The sequence below is a fragment of the Eretmochelys imbricata genome, chromosome 13 (assembly GCF_965152235.1).
Source record: "Eretmochelys imbricata isolate rEreImb1 chromosome 13, rEreImb1.hap1, whole genome shotgun sequence".
In the NCBI taxonomy this organism is placed as follows: Eukaryota; Metazoa; Chordata; order Testudines; family Cheloniidae; genus Eretmochelys; species Eretmochelys imbricata.
The window spans coordinates 22,975,745-22,994,672 of NC_135584.1; the positions used below are offsets into that span (position 1 = coordinate 22,975,745).

General features: G+C 45.0%; 1 protein-coding gene across 1 annotated transcript; it reads right to left on the reverse strand.

The window, feature by feature from the left end:
* Nucleotides 1-1,392: 1,392 nt before the first annotated feature.
* ACTR5 (actin related protein 5) lies at nt 1,393-15,729 on the reverse strand. The gene is made up of 9 exons (XM_077832056.1): nt 15,324-15,729; nt 13,831-14,060; nt 11,810-11,979; nt 10,557-10,774; nt 10,103-10,285; nt 7,154-7,276; nt 4,654-4,793; nt 3,664-3,796; nt 1,393-2,048 (listed from the first exon to the last, which is right to left on the reverse strand). Exons 1-9 carry the CDS (start codon nt 15,705-15,707, stop codon nt 1,791-1,793), a joined length of 1,839 nt encoding a protein of 612 aa, XP_077688182.1. The 5' UTR covers nt 15,708-15,729; the 3' UTR covers nt 1,393-1,790.
* Nucleotides 15,730-18,928: the final 3,199 nt, after the last annotated feature.

The window sequence follows — 18,928 nt, forward strand, 5'->3', positions numbered from 1 at the left end:
AAGACTCTAATACGCAGCAACATTAGGGTAATGCAGGCTCCTCACCCTTATCAATGGGATTGTGTGAACAAAAGAGCAAGGGGCTGTGCCTCTCAATGCCAGCATCATCAAAATAGGTTCTGAGCATCAAGAAAAGCACCCTCATAGAAAGTTTTCTATTCTAAGGATTGGTTTAAGGTCACTATTGGCTAACATGGCAGGAGGATACTGTTAGTCAAGACATCAATTTGTATAGCTGAAATTTGTCAAGCTATCTACACATACCAAAGGTCACACCATTCAGCCCCCTATGTGCTCTACTTCTTGTGAAAAGGGGGGTCTGAAGGAAATGTCAGACACTAGAAATTTTTTAGTCACATCCCCTCTTTAAAGCGGTCACAGCAAACCCCGATTGCTATTTCCTCCCACAGATGGCTGTAGGGGAAGAAAACCAAACCAAACCCCAAGCCGTGCACAAACTACAATAAACTTTAAGTGACCTATGTTACGCAAGACAATTTTGGCCAATCTTTTCCTCCCCATTACAGTGGAAATCCTGGTTTAACCTTAACTATGGTGGCACGACCATGCCACCACGATACTGCTGTGCCACATTAGGACTGTGGTAGAATTCATGGTGCAAGTTGGGGTTGTTTGGTCCAGGGCTTCCTCAGATACAGGCCTCCCCTCCCCAGTGAACTGCTGACTTCAGATCTACATGCGCAGAAGACTATTGGGCCAGAAAAAGGGCTGGGGTAGAGCTTATGGTACAAAGGTGGGGTCATTTAATCAAGGGGTTCACAATGTCAAAATCAATATATTAGGAGCTCTTAACTTTCAGATTGCTCTAAAACCCATAGGCACAGCAAAATGGTCTTAAACTGGTATTCCACAACAGGGGCAGACTCTGGGAGAAGAGGGGAGGAGAACCAATCAGGTCATATCTCTTAGGCCTATTGTCTCAAAACTATCGGTCGGTCAAGGGACCATTCTGACCTGCACCTCTCCCCCGCCGGATCCTAGGTATAGTTAAGGATCTGGCAAGCCCATCAGATTGTAAGGTCTTTAGGCCAGGAGATCTCTTCATACTTCAACTGCAATTAGCACAAGTGGCCCCACTCCTAAAGGGGACAGTGATTAAAACAAATGATTAATAAAAGCCAATTACGGCTACCAGTTCAAAATGTTACTTATTTGGAGGGTGGGAGGAGGAAACAAGAATCGATGGTCAAACCAACAAGGATTAAAGCCACTGCATCAGCCCAGCTTTCTGTTCTCTAATACCAATGAAGTGTGCAGGTTTTCTTACAAACCACTCATACTATAATGGGCAAGAGAGACCCCTGCTGGACTGCTACATTATAAATCTTGCTTATAGAACAAGTCATTTAATAAAACAGCACCATAAAAAAGTAAAAAAAATCATCTTTTATTTGAAGAATTCTATAAAACATTCTATAATACAACTCTCAAATTCCAAGAGGTTGATCATGTTTTTCATCTGAAATAGTTATCTTCTGTATTCATCCTCTTGCTCGATTCCTCATCGAATGGATGCATAGTCCCATATTCTGTGCAGGCAACATCAGACACGGAGCTGCCGAAAGCTTCCATGTTACAGCGCTATGACAAGGCCAGCTGCTGCACTAGAGACACAGAACAGCTCCCCCTCCTGATTGTTCAAGAGAAACTTGCTACCCAAGGTGCTAAATGCTCTGTGCTAGGCTCCAGCCTGCAGTCCATGGTAGCAACTATTCCCTTGCTTGGCATGCAATCACTTTAACCCTGGGTGTGTGGTCAAATTCTCTCTGCTATGCCAGGTCACAAGGATTGCCTACACTAGCCGCCAGTACTTTGGTGGGTGCTAGAGCTTCAGTTGTCCGTGGAGCCTGTTTTGGAAGGCGAATGGGGACACAGACATTTGAAGCACAGTGCTCCTTGAGGTATTCGCCCCCTTTTTCTTCATAATCTTTTCTGGTTATCCAGCCTTCTTCATGGTTCACATATTCCAGTGCCCAATCCCTAGCTCCATACCAAGCATCCAGAATGGGATTGGAAGCAAGGTGAACCTAGAAAGCACAAAGAAGAGGTCTGTCAATGAAGGTGAGCCCCGAAAACAAGAGAGACTCCGGGAGAGAGTAGCCCCTTAACTTACTTCACAGAATTGAGTCTACATACTGCAATATTCCATACATTACGTTTAAGAGTTTGAGCCAATCCCACTTAATGCCCTGGAAGTCATAGGGGTCAAAGTATTGTTCTTTGGCTCTTGAAGACAAACCCCCAGTGGGTTTAGTGGACCTCTGTATTATGTACATCAAAAATCCCACCAGAGGATTCAGAACAAGAGGAAGCCCAAGGTTAGAACAATAGTGGTGGGGCAGCACAGGTTAAGAGCACTGGCAGAACGGTCTGGCAACCTAGAACTAGAATAGCAGAGAAGAACTGCAGATGAAGAGTAAGGAGTGCTGTACTGGGGAAGCTTGCACTGTATCATCTTCCACTGACATTGCCCTTTTCTCAGAGATTCCCAGCACCACCACTGATTCAAGAGATATCAATGTTAAAATGAAGAATTTACGGCAGGGGCTTCTACAGCATGGACCACATCTTACTGGGAAGATCATTGTGTTGACACCTCTCTTTCCATACGTGACCACATAACATCCGTGCAGCAACTACAGTAACTGCTTAATAAGGAAAAGTAAAGAAGTACTTATAGGGTGCTTAGTGTTTTACTTGGTGTTTTTTGGGTTTTTTTTTGAATCAGCAGCAGGAAACCAGAAAACCCAGCACAATGCAACCAATCAGCTTTCCAGAACACAGTTTAAGAACTGCCAGCTTATTCTACCTGACTTATTGGCTACCGTGATCCTGCATTTAATATGATCAAATAGCTGGGAACCTACTTGATTGTGTTCCAAGCACTTAACTCTCACTCCTTGAAAGCCAACATCCAGCTGTGTGGGGCTACAGTGCAGCTGGGAATAGCAATGCAAGCATGTTGGATGTAGTGTACTAACAGGGAGTGTCATCTCATGGGTGGCAGGGTAGGCCAGATGGGAAGGCAGGGGCAAGAGAGGTTGCTGGGTAGAAAAAAAGAGGAAGGAAGAGACTATGTCAAGAGATCAAAGAGTAAAGAAGTAGGAACACCAAAAGCTGGCACTATGTTGCTGTGAGGAAGCTGGCAGCCCCAAATTCACCTTCAGCTATGTACAGCAGAACTACACAGAGCGCAGCAGCAAAATAAGGGGATTACGTGATTAGGAGAAAGCCACCCAAAGGTGGTTAATATACAGAAAGATAGTGAGTGGCATTCAATAGTAACCCTTATTACAACTGCCAAAAACATGGCTGCATCCATGTTTCTGCGCTGGTCAGTCATATGAAGGCCAGTGCTATGTAGAGTCATCAAATTGCAAAGCAACAGATATTAAACGAATAGACTATGATTACATCAGTCATTTTATACTGCCTATAGACCAGTCTGCTATTTAAAAAGAAATGGCAGGCTGTGGGAAAAGCTGTGCAAGTTGTTTTGAGATGGGTAGGAAGGACCTTGCAAGTGTCATTACAAAACCATACAAGAGACTTGGATTTCGCCTCACTTCTCTTATGCATGTCTTGCTTTTTTTTAAACAGAATAAATTATGAGCTTGTGCATTTTCACAGCCAATACCACACCTGAAAAGATGACTGGAATGGTCTCATTTCAAGTAGCTCCTTCTGGATTCTGGCTTTCAGTCCAGGGTACATTGTATTTCCACCAGTGAGGAAGACATTCTGGACAAGTAAAGCCTGTTGCTCCTTTGGATACCTGCCGGAAGAAAACCAATGCTTCAACTTCGGGAGCATCTCACTGCAACGAGCGAATAGCTATGGAGAAGAATACTGCCACCTCAACATCAAGTGAGATTTCTTTGGACATAAGCAGACAGTCCTTGCTTCATGAATACCACATATGATGCTCATATTTGTTTTCCTGTAGACAGCCAGAAGTTTGCTGAGATAGCAGACAAAGTCATTAAAACAGTTCCTCTGCTGGTTCCCACGTTAAAATCAGAATCCTACATCACCAGAATTCTGTTTATAGTGATTTCAATCCACAGTCCTTTATGTAGGGCTAGAACTTTTCTCATATTAGATTATTTTTCTGGTCCTACATTTGTGGGGTGACTCAATGCTGATAAAAATAAATGAATTAGGGCTCTGGGTCGGGCTGAGCATCTACTTAGTGTCCCTCTACACTGATTTGCAAGCCCCTGGACTATCCTAATCCTGAATGACTCCAGGTCGTAATGTCATGATTCAGATTCCTACAAGGGGCTATTGTTGGCATCTGTATCTACTTAGGCTAGCACAGGACTGTTACTCGGTCACTAACGATTCAATCCAGAACACAAAGACCACATAATTGATCCACAATGGTCCAAGGCCAGCAAAAGAAAAGAGGATTTGAATACCTGTGCTGTCAAGCAAGCAGCTGTTTTGACCCAAACTGTGAAAGCTGAAATTCAAAACTAAGATGAGGATTTTCAGAGGAGCTTAAGGGAGTTAAATGCCCAGATCAAAATGAATTTTAGTGGGATTGGGCCCTTAATCTGTTTTCAGTTTAGCCTAAAGGAGTTAATTCCATTTCCGCAAAGCAAAGCGCAAGCAGTTTTGCTAACTCACCTGTCCAGGACGTATTGCATGGTTTCTGCGATGCCCGCCTGCTCTTCTCCTATCAGAGAGGGTTGGAAGAGAATTTCTGGAACCCTGATTCTCTCTGTACCAAGAAAAAGCTGGTGGTACTCTGCCAGGTTAAACACGGGCTGTAAATATAAAACATTAAATATTAACTCTCTTTTCCCACTACGTTTTCCCCTCCCTGAACGTATGCCTCCTTAACTACTATGTTGCGGGATCTGATTCCAATACACCAGTGCCCTGACAGTTCACACACAGTTTGACTTGGCAGCATAGATAGGACTAACTCATGTTTTACCTGTGTTCCTACAGTGCAACAGGGCTTGAGCCTTGCAGGTCTGTAGAACATAGTCAATACGGTTGAATCATGGTTCCGTTCTATCGACATTGTAAGCCCAAAGTGTGTTTTAATCATGTTGGGGGACTACAGTGTCAGAGTCATAGAATTTAAGCCCAGAAGGGACAACCAGATGATTTATTCTGATCTCCAACTGAAATTAGACCAAGGTATTACAGCCCTCAGAAGACTAAACTATTATGTGCCACAGGGCAAGAATAGGATGTACTGAGGTGCACCAAATTTGAGGTTTCTGCAGTGGCAGGGAATTAAGTGAGGTATACTCCAATTATCCTGGCAAGAGACCTGCATCCCAGGCTGAAGATAGCAACCCCACCTCGCCTCCCCCTACCCCCCATCAGGTCATGTATAGTAATCAGTTAGACCTGGAGCACATGAACAAGAACTAGCTAGCCAAGCACCCGAGAAAGAAAATGCTCAGTACCACCTGAGAGCACTGGTCGTCCCCATCCAGTGCCCCAGTTCTGGCCATCTCTGATGCTTCAGAAGAAAGAGACAAAAAGAACACAGATTACGGGGGAGGAAATCCCTTCCTGATCCTTGAGGAAGCCCTGAGATTTTAGGGACAGACAAACCAGAAAGGACCCTCAGGCAACATCAATGTTGTAATCCATAAATCACTATATGCTTCGTTTCCCTTTCTGTTTCCTATTTTCCCAGCAGATTGCTGCTTAACTGGATTACAAAGGCACCAGCTACACAGGGCAGAGGTTGACAACCACGCTTTCAGTACAGTTCTGGGCAAGCCAGGTTGTAATATGGTTTGGCCAGCCAGTGTGGGCAGGGCCAAATCATGTTATAAAACCAGGCTTCAGCCCAAACAGGCTGCATCTATACTAACCTTTTCCTTACTGTTACAATTTGAGCTCCAAGGCACTAATGGTTGCCCCTACTTTTAAGCCACCGTGTCACGTAGGCCTGCCCTAAGCAAGGTTAGAAGTCATGTTACTTTGTTAAAATCTCCACTGGGGCCTTGTCTATGCTAGTGCTCTCACTGTTGCTACCATCAGTGGCAGGAACAGTCAAATACAAAAAAACAAGGCTAATGCAGACAAGTGCATAATAGAGACATAGGCTGGAGCTGCAGTCTAGCCTGTTGTGACTGGGTTTATCCCCATCCATGCCACCGAGCCAGATTCTGCTGTTGAAGTCAGCTAAGCAAGGTTGTTTGCCCTTTTTAGATATGGCTAAAATCACTGGTAACAGAGCCGTGTTCGTAGAGCTTTAGTGCTGTTTGCCTCACCACTGTCAACGGGGACGTTTTTCTGACGAAGCTGCCAGCAGAACTGTGCTATAGACCAACATCTGACGTAGGCTAACAGCCTGTTAGCCTCATTTTATATTAAAATTTCTCAGGAAAAAAAAAATCCCTCCCTATGTTGTTGAAGGAAACAATGCCAGAATCCTGCTAGCAAAAGCTACATTGACATACTGCCGTAGCTAACAGATTTGTGTTTCTAGTGTGGACAGGGTTAAACTGGTAGCAAGAAGCCCAGTCAGCTGCAATACCAGCAGCCAAGTCTCATTTGCTTGAAGGACATCTTCATGGAGAATGAAATTAAAGCATCTGTGCAACGTACCAAGCTGACCGCAAGAGGACAACCATCAATTCTATTTTTCAAACATTTAATATTTCTTTCTAACGAGCCATTGTTTATAAGGGCCTCTTACAAGATGTAAAACATTACTCCATTAAAAAAGATAAACCTTAGTGATGAGAAAAAAAGATCAGAGTCTTTTCATTTAGTTTCTTGGCTGTACACCAGTCTCAAATCAGTCAGCTGAAACATGCAAAGTTCTAGTACGCCTCTATTATTTAATTGTGGCTGCAGAGGCAAACAGTAAGTTTCAAAGTATGATCACACTTTTTGAATAAGTATGAGCAGCTACATTAGGTAGGACAAAAAAGCGCAAGGGCCATCAATCCTCATGCACCAGAATATAACTGATCAACTGTGGTTGCGAAGAAGTTTCCTCCATAGTAGAACGTTCCAGGGGACGAGAAACCTTTCTCCAATGCATCCAGCATTGGCTGCTATTGAGCTAGGATAGTAGACCCACTGGACCATTGGTCTCGACTGGTAGGGCAATCCCTATGAAGCAAGGAAAGATTATAAAGAGTCAAACCTCCACGGTGGTAACTGGCTTCTCAACTTCAGGCTGTTCCTCAGCAAACAAAGGCTCAAACTCATGAATGCTTTCCACATCCTCCAGGGACTGTTCACTGCCCAAAGGGTCCAGGTCCAGGGTCTGGAAAAAGAAACCAAGAGGATCAGTTATTTCAGTGACCTTAGCTCCGACGTGCCAAGTCTATAACTGGCTGGGATTCTGATGAAACAATGGCCTGTTAGCCTGATCCTGCCCTGCTGCCTGAAACCTCATCTCTGCAATATACTTACACAAGCATTAAAAATTCTCAGGCACTGAAGAGAAACCAAAACCAGGGAACAATATTATATTATTTTATATATATATATATACACACACACACACACGGAATAAATTCCATAAAGCCCTTTAACTCCTGATCAGGATGCCAACTCACACATTAAGCCTCCTATTCAACAGACTGACCACCCATCCCCCTGAATTAGCCTTGTTAGAAGAAAGGGTCTCTGCTATCCAAAGTCTATATTAAATCTTATTTAAATAGGTTTTTAAGATCAGTTAGAAGAACTGGAAATGCACCAGATTTTAACTGTTCTATAATTACCACAATTCCTCACCTTGTTTGTGTGGGTCTGGAAAATAAACACTTACTGGCTACACAGCTGCCACATGAGTCTTCAAGTTGCCTAGTTTCAGACAAGCACGGTCTGTGTGTGTTGTGCCAGAAAGGCCACAAGGACATTCTGTCAGACATAGGGATGGTCATATCTCCAAAGCTCTTCGCTGAGCAATGATACCTTTAGCCATGAGCCTACTCTTGAGAGCTGGGCAAGATTTTTAGGGTAACTTTTTAAATTACCTCATTTACTTCTACAACAAACAGTAATTTGGGTTTGGGGTTTGTTGCAGAGGTCTTGGCTTTGCCCCTTGTACACCAAACAGGCTATTTTGAAACACTGAGCAAACGAAGGGAAAAAAGTTAAGTTTTAAATGGTCTGAGTATGTTAACAAATCCCCTCATTCCCTTTTTAAAATGGGAAGAGAGGAATCTTAAATAGAAAAACCTCTTGCTCAAAAGTCTTAAATGACATCCCATGTTTTTGGGAAGAGTTAATTTTAGATGGATGCTGTTAGCTGAAGGTCTGTTAAATGTTTAGGCTTCTTTTAAAAGACAAAATAAGACAAATACCCAAGAGGGAAGAAAGTAGCAAGAGATAGGAAAATGTGCCCACAGGCACAGCACATGGTACACAGTGTAATTAACCACCCCTGAATCCTGGCTTTTATTCCCTTAGGGTAGACAGGCTCTCCACTCCAAACTTTCTGAGCAGATTTGGGGGCAACTGGGCCCCGCCCCCCAGGCCTTCTCAAACAGGGTATCACAGGAGTCTATTTTATCATCCTTCCTGTTCAACGAGCATCACCGTTGGCAGGTTTAATGAAGAAACATGGACTGAAGTGTTCAGTATGGCAATGACACCCAGCTCTACATCTCTGTCATGTCTGACCTGTGTGGTGTAGTGAAGAAATAACCAACTCTCTCGAATTTGGAGCTCAGATGAGGGCTAGCTGGTTGAGACTCAGTCTGGACAAGACTGAGAATATTAGTGGGTTAGGAAAAAACGTCAGCCAGAGGAATCAGTGAAGCTCCTATCAGCACCCCTAACTGAGGAGGTGCAGCCACTACCCGTGCCATCTTTATATTATAGATCCTGGGTTGCTCTTGGGTGGGCAGGTAGCAGTGACAGTCAAGATCACTTTTTCACCTGTGAGAAGGGTGAGATTCTTCTCTCTGATGCAGGGACTGTGCCACAAATTTTCCATGCCTTGATCACCTCAACATCTGATAGCTGCAACATGCTCTAATTGGGACTTCATCCTGAAACCACTCCCAAATTAAAGCTAGTGTAGAAGGTGGCAGGCCAATTACTTGGGGTAGTTTCAACCTGTACAGTCCTAAATGGTTTGGTCACTTGGGTCTACTTCTGTGCCTGTGCCATGCTGCTACAGTAGAAATCAGCGAAGGTACTTGAGCTGGAGCACCCTCAGTACCATTAAGGAGTTAGAACAAGGTGCTCTCCGTAACCACGCCTCAACTTTTGGAACTTGGTCCACCCTTTGTTCCAAAATAACCCAGATTAGTTAACCTTCCAGGCACAGTGTAAGACCCAACACTTTAGGTCTGGTTGGAGGGGTCTGATTCTTATTATGTCTGTTGATGTGCATTTATTTGTGAGTGGGATGAGTAGTCCATGTTGATATTACTGTGGAAATTAATTATGGTACCACAGAAGGTCCCGAGAACATGGGATGGACACTTTTACTTACATTTCAAAAATTGAATAGTACATTGTTCTTAAATTTTTTATGGGTAGAGTTTGGCCGAGTCCTGTGCCTGGAGTACAAAGTAGGAGGGGAGAAGGTGGTGCTATGGGGGTACATTGTATAACGATACTAAGTTATAGGTGCTGCTTAGAGCATGTGTTAAAAAGAAGGAAAGGAAAACATTCAGCCCCTCCGACTGCTCTTGCCCCAATCCCAATGAAGGTACTTTCTCCTTCCCCCACCCTCCTAATCGGCTCTGGGGGGAACCAGGGAAGCCTGTTCATCCCAGATAATTGTACAGTTTAACTAAGTGTCAGGATGGCTGATCTGATTTTTGTATTGGAGTATAAATCTAAACAGACATCCAAGAGATGTGTGAGGATACTGAGTGCTGAACGTAGCAAGAGTTGTAAATTTCAGACAAAACCACAAAGCCAGCTCCAGACGTACCCGTAGCCAGGTGGGAAGAGGGGTCGCAGTGGGGCAGGGCAGCAGTAGTCAAATCAATAGGGAGTTGCAGGTTGCTAAAGGGAAGAGCCGTTCAGTCACAAGAATAGTCTAGGGAACGGAGACACTCTCAGGATATGTAATTTTGAGTGCATTACATGTAGTAACAGAAGTAACCTGGCTTCAGTGTCGTACCTCTGGTTTGCTATCCACAACATCCACTTCAATGCTGACTTCTGCCTGTAGGATCTTCTGTTTGGTTTGTTCAATGGCCAGACTCAGCTTGTGGATGTATGACTGCAGTTCCTCGGCAGAGTCCATGTTCAGTTCAACCAAAGCTTTGTGAAACTGATCCATCTGACCATCTTCTAGCAGTTCCTGCAGAGAGATCCCACCATTAAGTAGGTAATGGTTGCCAATGGTCCTATTGAAAATTCCAGGGGAAAGGCACTGGACATTTCCCCTTGGCTGCTGTAACACAACTCCATCTGCTGTGATGCAGACTTGCTGCCTTAACAGGGTAACTGCTAAGTCTTCAATGTGCTGTATGTGAAACAGTGCCATTCTGGAGACATTCCCAGGTCATTAGGGCTCTGAGAGCAGGACCCTCCACCCCCAAACACACAGCAAACTCATCTTCTATAACTACCTGCACGTAGAGCAACCTGTCCAGCCTCTCTTGGTCAAGCTGCAGTTTCTCCTCCCGCCGGCGTGCATTAAGCTCTTGGAGCCTACGTAGCTGCTGCTGCCGCCTCTCCTGCTTCTCCTCTGATGTCAGCGTGCTACCGAGGAGTTTGCTGGAGAAGGGCAGCTGCATCTTGTGCACGTTGCTCTCGTAATATTCAGGCGACCTCCACTTCTGCAGCTCTGTGGGAATATTTTGAACACAAATAATCTATTTGCCAGACTGACACTTTACCTTGTCCATACCGAGTTCTGGAAGTTCTCACATTAAAGAACATGGTAAGAAGCAGCAATCTAGTTTGGGACCCTTTCCTACTGCCTAGCCAACCATTGTTCCCTGTTAGCTGTCCCCTCAAAGTAGCACCTACTGAATGTGAGAGCATTAGACTGCATACTCAGATCAAGAGTCTTCCAGTTTGTCTCGCTGCACTCTGATCTCCAGAATGCAAAAAGCATGAAATAGAGGAGTGGTGAACAGGGCCCTAACTCATTCTTAAAGTCCTTCTGCCCAGGTTGCATGTCTCCCTGTATTTCCACAGGCCCTTGCAGACTCTTTTACTGCGCAGGATTTTTTCATGAAGTAGTACTTTTTAAACACAAAAATATATAAATAAAATTCTTCTAGAAAGTACCCATCCTCTGAATGCATCCTTCTTTGCAAGATGCCTAGAGTGATTCCTAGCTTAGCCACTACATTTTAGGGCCCCTTTGGAAGATTTTGTGTATCAGTCTATCAGATGCATTCTCTGAAATACTAGTAGCCCTAACATGATAGAAATGTATTATGGATACATGAGAAGCAGAGAATGAACCAGATCAGAAACAGAAGTGAAGCTCCCCGGTCTATTTTCATCCAATGCTAGCAATAAAGAAATGATAAAAAGGAAAATTTGATTTTAAAATATGTACCCATTTGAAATAATCCCAGTTATCAGTAACAGAAAGATTTTATACTAACAACAATGTTTTTAAAATAGCACAAGTTTTATCTTTATAAACATTACTTTAAATTTTCTCTATTTTATGGACTGCTATGAAACTGTTGTCCCATATGTGCTACAAGCTGGACTAATGAAGGCCATGAAGGCTTAACTGCTTTATGTATGAAGACTGTCAGAATCTCAGTAAAAGGAGAATCCTGTCGACCTGACAATGAGGTAGAGGACAGGATCAAGCTTGAATTAAAATTGCGTGGTTTTGATTTACACCCAGCCTTACCTTCTAGATAATCCTCTGCAATATAGCTGTGTTCATGCAGTATTTCCTCCATGCGGCTGAGAGTGATGGCAGCAAAATGCCCAGGGTATTTCAGCTGCAGAAGGCGCTGAAGATACACAGCTGCCTGGCATCCGCCAAGGTTGATACGTTTGCAGTTTTTAGCATCCAATCTAACGCAATACAAAAAAGGCAGACAAAGGAAACTAGAGAAGTCCAGAACTTCACAGAATAAAACATCTCTTTTAAATCGCAAGGGAAATAATATTGATTATAAATAAGTAGGCAAATACATAGCAGATCCAACACCTTTGCTACCCCCAACACCATCAACTGTAGGCACTATTCAAAAAGCTTTGTAAGTTTCATTTTTTGTTTGCAAAAAGCCCCTACTGTCAGGTCGTTTTGGTTTGCTGGGTTTTTGGGAGGTCGGGGGACGGGGGGACAGAACAGGCGTAGAACTGGCTTTACAGAAGGGAAAATATCAAAGATAACTGGACACAAAAAATGTTTGTGCCCACTGAGACCTGGAAATCCCATAGGATCACAACACTTCTAAAGCAATGGAACTCAAGACAGGTACAGTCACATTAGTTTCAGCTCCTTTAAAAAAAAGGCAAGGGGAAATACTGGAAAGGGGAAAAGTTGATTAAGAAATGCTTGAATATAAGAGTAGCAGGAGATTATCAACAGAGCATATAACACACAATTAACACCAAAAAGAAATACTTGGTCACAGTGGATTAATCTTCCCCCAGCGTACAATCAGCTTGCAGAATCCATGGCCAGAGGTTCAGAGTCACCTCGACTAGATCAGTGGCTCTCAACCTTTCCAGACTACTGTACCCCTTTCAGGAGTCTGATTTGTCTTGTGTACCCCAAGTTTCACCTCCCTTAAAAACTACTTCCTTACAAAAATCAGACAAAAGTACAAAAATGTCTCAGCACACTATTACTGAAAAATTGCTTACTTTCTCATTTGTACCATACAATTATAAAAGAAATTGATTACAATATTTATATTCCACTTACATTTCAGTGCGATACTTGAGCCTGTTTTTCACTTATGAGCCATCCTGAAGATGGAGCCCTGCCACCCAGAGCTGAAGCAGGTAACTTAGTTTTGCGGGGGCCCCTGTTACGTGGCACCCCAGACAACTGCCCTGCTTGCCATCCCCTAGGGCTGGCCGTACGCTTGCGACCCTCTAAGTCCGTCCTGTGATCCCCCTGGGGGTTGCAACCCTCAGGTTGAGAAACACTGATCTAAAGGAGTTGCTACCCCCCTAGAAGACCTCTGCATACCCCCAGTGGTATGTGTACTCTTGGTTGAGAAACACTGAACTAGACTATTTTGTGAAAAACAGTATGTCTAGCTATGCCAGCTCATAGAAGCACAAATTTTCCTACTTCACGGAGTAATCTGACTGCTAGAGAAAGCTCCCTACCCTGTACAGCATTGCACAACTGGCCATGTGCATCATGTGAAGAAAGTCTGCCTTTCCCTGAAGCATCAAGTATAGGCTACAGGACCACTTACTGCAGGAAGAATACTGGAATGCATGGATCAATGGTCTGATCAGTTTGGCAGAGCCCAGGTGAGGGCTTCACACGTCTGACCCAGCCTTTTAGACTGTCTAAACAATCACATTAAACACAATGTATGTACCTTTTCTACTGTGTCTGGTATTTTACTAGTAGAAAGATTATCTTACCCCTTTATTTTAGAAACATGGATTTATGCACTGTAACAATAAAGAAATTCATTGTGTGTATTCCACAAAGAGTACACTTCACCCCAGCATTCAAGTATATTAGCCCAAATCTTGCTATTGGGAGGTTGACCGCACCCATCCTTTCTTGTCTTTAATATACATTTGAGCCTGCAAAGAGTTCAGGTCCCAGCATCTGTTTGGAGCAAAACACACACTGAGGGAACCTGTTGTATCTGCTGCCTGCAAGTCTGTATTCAAAATAAGAGCCACTGTGTGTCACTTTGTGGAAACCTGTGCTAGAGCGTCACTCACCTGCCCTCTAAGACTGGCAAAACGTGCGTGCACTGATAACCAGAAGACACTATCAGACTGTTGCAAGGCCAGTCCTGCCTTCTGTTGTGGTGGAAGCTGTACATGCTGTCCACTCCATATGAAACCTTTGGGACCTGGTAACATTCAAACAGGAGCTCTGACATCATTTGCCTCGAATACAGAGGATTGCACACTGCTTCTGTTAAAACGATTGGATGGTCAACACAACCCTACAGCAGAACAATGGGACAGAGATGATAAGAGAATTATGATGTTCATGTGATCAACACATACTGAACAGACAGATCTTTTCTCATTTCTAGTTATTTTGCATATAGAGATTAAAAGATATATGCAGATAAAGAGTGAAAGTACATTTCATTTGTTAGTCTCCCTCAGCCCTACTTAAGGAGCATAATGCAAATACTTTTGGGTACCAGCAATAGCTCGGAGCAATGATTGGCATACATTGTTTTATAGACCACTATAAAAGTCAGGATTAAGTGACAAAGTAATACAAATACCTGAACCCTGTCTACCCTATAAATTCCACCATTACTTCAACTAGTAGAGAATAATGGGCTGGGTCCTAATTTTAGGAAGAAAAGGGAGCTTTTTAATGCATCTCAGTGACTTAGGATCCCAACTCCCATTTCCAAAATGGATTCAGGCAGTTAGGAATCTAATTGTGAGTGGGATATAGGCTCCTTTGAAAGCTTTACCCAAGGCTTAAAAGGGCTGGATTTTTTTTTACACACAATATGGTAAAGGGCTGTACAAACAAAATACAGTCTGATATATAAGACAGACAACTAGGTCAAGGAGGGATGGTCACTCAGCTAAACCCCCAAATCTCTTTGCTAAAGGCTGGCTCTAAACAACTTGTTCTCAACCAAGGTCCTGCAACAAGAACTCTGCAGAGCCTCCCAGAAGTCAACGCCCCACTCCCGGTGCAGTTCTCCGTGCAGGACGGACTGGACAGCTTCGTTTTACAACCCAGAACCCAAGACACTGGGCACACTCAGAACACAGCCCCCTAAAGAGAAAACTAGAAGCGCCTTTGGGATTTCCTACCGTAACACATACTCTGTTCTGTACCTCGGCCGTCTCACCCCACCAGTAGCTTTACCTGAGAACGCCCCCATTTCCCTCCGTTATTGCTCAGCCACAAACTCTGTCCCACCCCAAGCTCTTCACCCTTCCCATCCCGACCCCCCAGGCAATACCCAGTGTCGGTCTACCTCCCCCGCCCGCCTTCCCAAACAGTGTGACCAGAAACCTTTCTCCACTTCTGCTCCTCCTGGATCCTCCTTCCCACAACCGTCCCCAGCCATGCCCCTCACCCCTCTGCTCAGACTCCACCCCCCATTCCCCGCTGGGTTTCACCTGGTCCTTCCCCGGGGCTAGCGCCCCCCATCCCTGCTCTTCCCCGCGGCCCAGCTTCCAGATCCCTCCTCGGTCCCCCCGGTCCCGACCCTGCCCCCGGGCGGCACCTGCGAGGAGACGCCCAGGCGCTGGAAGATGTGGTCGAACAGCAGCTCCTGCAGCTCCAGCTGCACGGGCACGTTGCGGTCGAAGGGCGAGCGGAGGAGCCAGCGCAGCGGCTCGGGGCTGCCCAGGTCGTTGCCCACCTGGGTCTCGGCGCCAGCCCCGCCCCGGGCCCCCCGGCTCCGGGCCGCGAGCGAGCGGAATCGGAGCAGCGGCTCCCCGGGCACCTCGGGGTCCGGACAGGCCCAGCCCGCCCGCGCCTGGAACGAGCCGTTATCGATCACTAGCGGCACGGGCTGCGGCGTGCGCACGGCCGGGCGCGGCCCCAGCACCGGGTCCGGCAGCCAGCGGGCATCGCGGAACGGGAACACCAGGCCCGCCGCCGCCATCCTGGGGCCGCCGCGCGCGCGCTCGCTCCGCTCCGGCCGGGAACAGGAGCCCGCCACCAGCGTTCCGGGCCGGGCGGAGCTCAGGGTGCGGCGGGGCGGGTGAAACGGGCCTCGGCGTGGGCAGCTGCTGTCTGCGGACAACCTCCGCGAAGGCTTAACTGCTTTGCCTGTGGCCGCCTCTGCATTCGTCCAGCTTGCAGAGCATGCGGGACAACCGGCTGCTAGCACTCCCGAAGCGAGAGTCCATAAAACAGAGAGAACTTAAAGGAATGTTTGTCCAGATAAAAACCATCCTGCTGTTTTTAAAAAACGTCTTGATTGTGTTAGTGTAAAATCCCCCTGTTACTAATAACGGATTATTTCCGATGCATAGGTTTCAGAGTAGCAGCCCTGTTAGTCTGTAATCGCGAAAAGAAAAGGAGGACTTGTGGCCCCTTAGAGACTAACCAATTTATTGGAGCATAAGCTTTTGTGAGCTACAGTCTCTAAGGGGCCACAGGTCCTCCTTTTCTTTTTCCAATGCATAAAGTTTTAAAATCAAATTTGACTTTTTATCATTTCTGTATTGCTAGCACTAGGTGAAAACAGACGCGTCAGTTTCACTTCTGTTGGATCTGGTTCTTTCTTGCTTCTCAGGTGAACCTCACATGGTTCTATCCTTTCAGGGTAGCAGCCCTGTTAGTCTGTATCGGCAGAAAGAACAGGAGTACTTGTGGCACTTTAGAGACTAACAAATTGTTTGAGCATAAGCTTTCGTGGGCTACAGCCCACTTCATCAGATGCCTAGAATGGAACATTTAGTAAGAAGATATATAGATATACACAGAAAACATGAAAAGGTGGAGTAAGATGCTAATTAATTAAGATGAGCTATTATCAGCAGGAGAAAAAACTCTTGTAGTGATAATCAAGATGGCCCCATTTAGAAAGTTGACAAGAAGGTGTGAGGATACTTAACATGGGGAAATAGATTCAATATCTGTGATGACCCAGCCACTCCCAATCGCTATTCAAAACTCCCCAGGTTAATGGTATCTACTTTGCATATTAATTCAAGCTCAGCAGTTTCTCATTGGAATCTATTTTTGAAGCTTTTCTGTTGCAAAATTGCCACCTTTAAATCTGTTACTGAGTGGCCAGAGGGGGTTGAAGTGTTCTCCTATCGGTTTTTGAATGTTATAATCCCTGATGTCATGTTAGGGTGTCTAGCACTTCAGAGAATAAATGTGACAAACTGGAAGATTTTGCGTATCAAAGGGATCTAAAATGTAGTGGCTAAACTATAAGTCACTTTAGGCAGCTTTCCAAGAAGGTTAATGCTAAGGATGAGTATTTTCTTGAAGAATTATATAAAGAAAGAGCTTCTGCAAGAAGCAGCGATTCAGCAAAAAAACCCCCACACCTGGTAAAACTGGTTTATAAGCCAAGCTTTGCCACCCCTCAGTTTCGCAACTCATGATGCTTAGGAGCAGAGTGTGTGTGTGTATGGGGGTGGGTTTTTGGAGGGGGGTGAGGGAGTGAGAGAACCTGGATTTGTGCAGGAAATGGCCTAACTTCATTATCATGCACATTGTGTAAAGAGTTGTCACTTTGGATGGGCTATCACCAGCAGGAGAGTGAATTTGTGTCGGGGGGTGGAGGGTGAGAAAACCTGGATTTGTGCTGGAAATGGCCTAACCTGACGATTACTTTAGATAAGCTATTACCAGCAGGACAGTGGGGTGGGAGGAGGTATTGTTTCATATTCTCTGTGTATATATAAAGTCTGCTGTAGTTTCCACGGTATGCATCTGATGAAGTGAGCTGTAGCTCACGAAAGCTCATGCTCAAATAAATTGGTTAGTCTCTAAGGTGCCACAAGTACTCCTTTTCTTTTTGCGAATACAGACTAACACGGCTGTTACTCTGAAACCTGTCATTTTGCAAGGCACTGCATTTAGCCGTATGGAGTGGAAATCTATCAACTGCATGAAAAAACTTGCACAGATACAGACAGACATCATCTTCCTTTCCAAATGCAAACAGATGGACATCGTACCAAAAGGACTGAAGGTAAAAAATCCATTACAATCTACATACCACACAGACTATGCTGACAGCTTGTGCCACACGCTCTCAAAGAAACTGCGGAATCACCTGATCAACATCCTCTACAGCAAACAGGGAAAGATTAAGAATGAGCTCTCAAAAATGGATACTCTCATAAAAAGCCAACCTTCCACACAAACTTCCTCGTTGCTGGATTTTACTAAAACTAGACAAGCCATTTACAACGCACACTTTGCTTCTCTACAAAAGAAAAAGGACACTAAACTTTCTAAACTACTACATGCTACAAGGGGCCACAGCAATGGTTCCCTCAACCCACCTAGCAATATTGTTAACCTATCCAACTATACTCTCAGCCCAGCAGAAGCAGCTGTTCTATCTCGGGGCCTCTCCTTCTGCCCCTCCACCCCCATGAACATGATACAGTTCTGTGGTGACCTAGAATCCTATTTTCGACGTCTCCGACTCAAGGAATATTTCCAAAATACCTCTGAACAACATACTAATCCACAGAGGTCTCCCTACCAACACTACAGAAAGAAGGATTCTAGGTGGATTCCTCCTGAAGGTCGAAACAGCAGACTGGACTTCTACATAGAGTGCTTCCGCTGACGTGCACGGGCTGAAATTGTGGAAAAGCAGCATCACTTGCCCCATAACCTCAGCCATGCGGAACGCAATGCCATCCACAGCCTCAGAAACAACTCTGACATCATAATCAAAAAGGCAGACAAAGGAGGTGCTGTTGTCATCATGAATAGGTCGGAATATGAACAAGAGGCTGCTCGGCAGCTCTCCAACACGAGTTTCTACAAGCCATTACCCTATGATCCCACTGAGAGTTACCAAAAGCAACTACAGCATATGCTCAAGAAACTTCCTGAAAAAGCACAAGATCAAATCCGCACAGACACACCCCTGGAACCCCGACCTGGGATATTCTATCTACTACCCAAGATCCATAAACCTGGAACTCCTGGGCGCCCCATCATTTCAGGCATTGGCACCCTGACAGCAGAATTGTCTGGCTATGTAGACTCCCTCCTCAGGCCCTACGCTACCAGCACTCCCAGCTACCTTCGAGACACCACTGACTTCCTGAGGAAACTTCAATCCATCGGTGATCTTCCTGATAACACCATCCTGGCCACTATGGATGTAGAAGCCCTCTA

Excerpts from the sequence above, each read along its gene's own strand:
- ACTR5 (XM_077832056.1), bottom strand. The coding sequence starts at position 15,707 with ATGGCGGCGGCGGGCCTGGTGTTCCCGTTCCGCGATGCCCGCTGGCTG. Across the intron at positions 3,797-4,653 it reads ATGCAATACGTCCTGGACAG|GTATCCAAAGGAGCAACAGG; the intron begins GTGAGTTAGCAA and ends TTCTTCCGGCAG. Across the intron at positions 2,049-3,663 it reads CATTCCAGTCATCTTTTCAG|GTTCACCTTGCTTCCAATCC; the intron begins GTGTGGTATTGG and ends TGTGCTTTCTAG.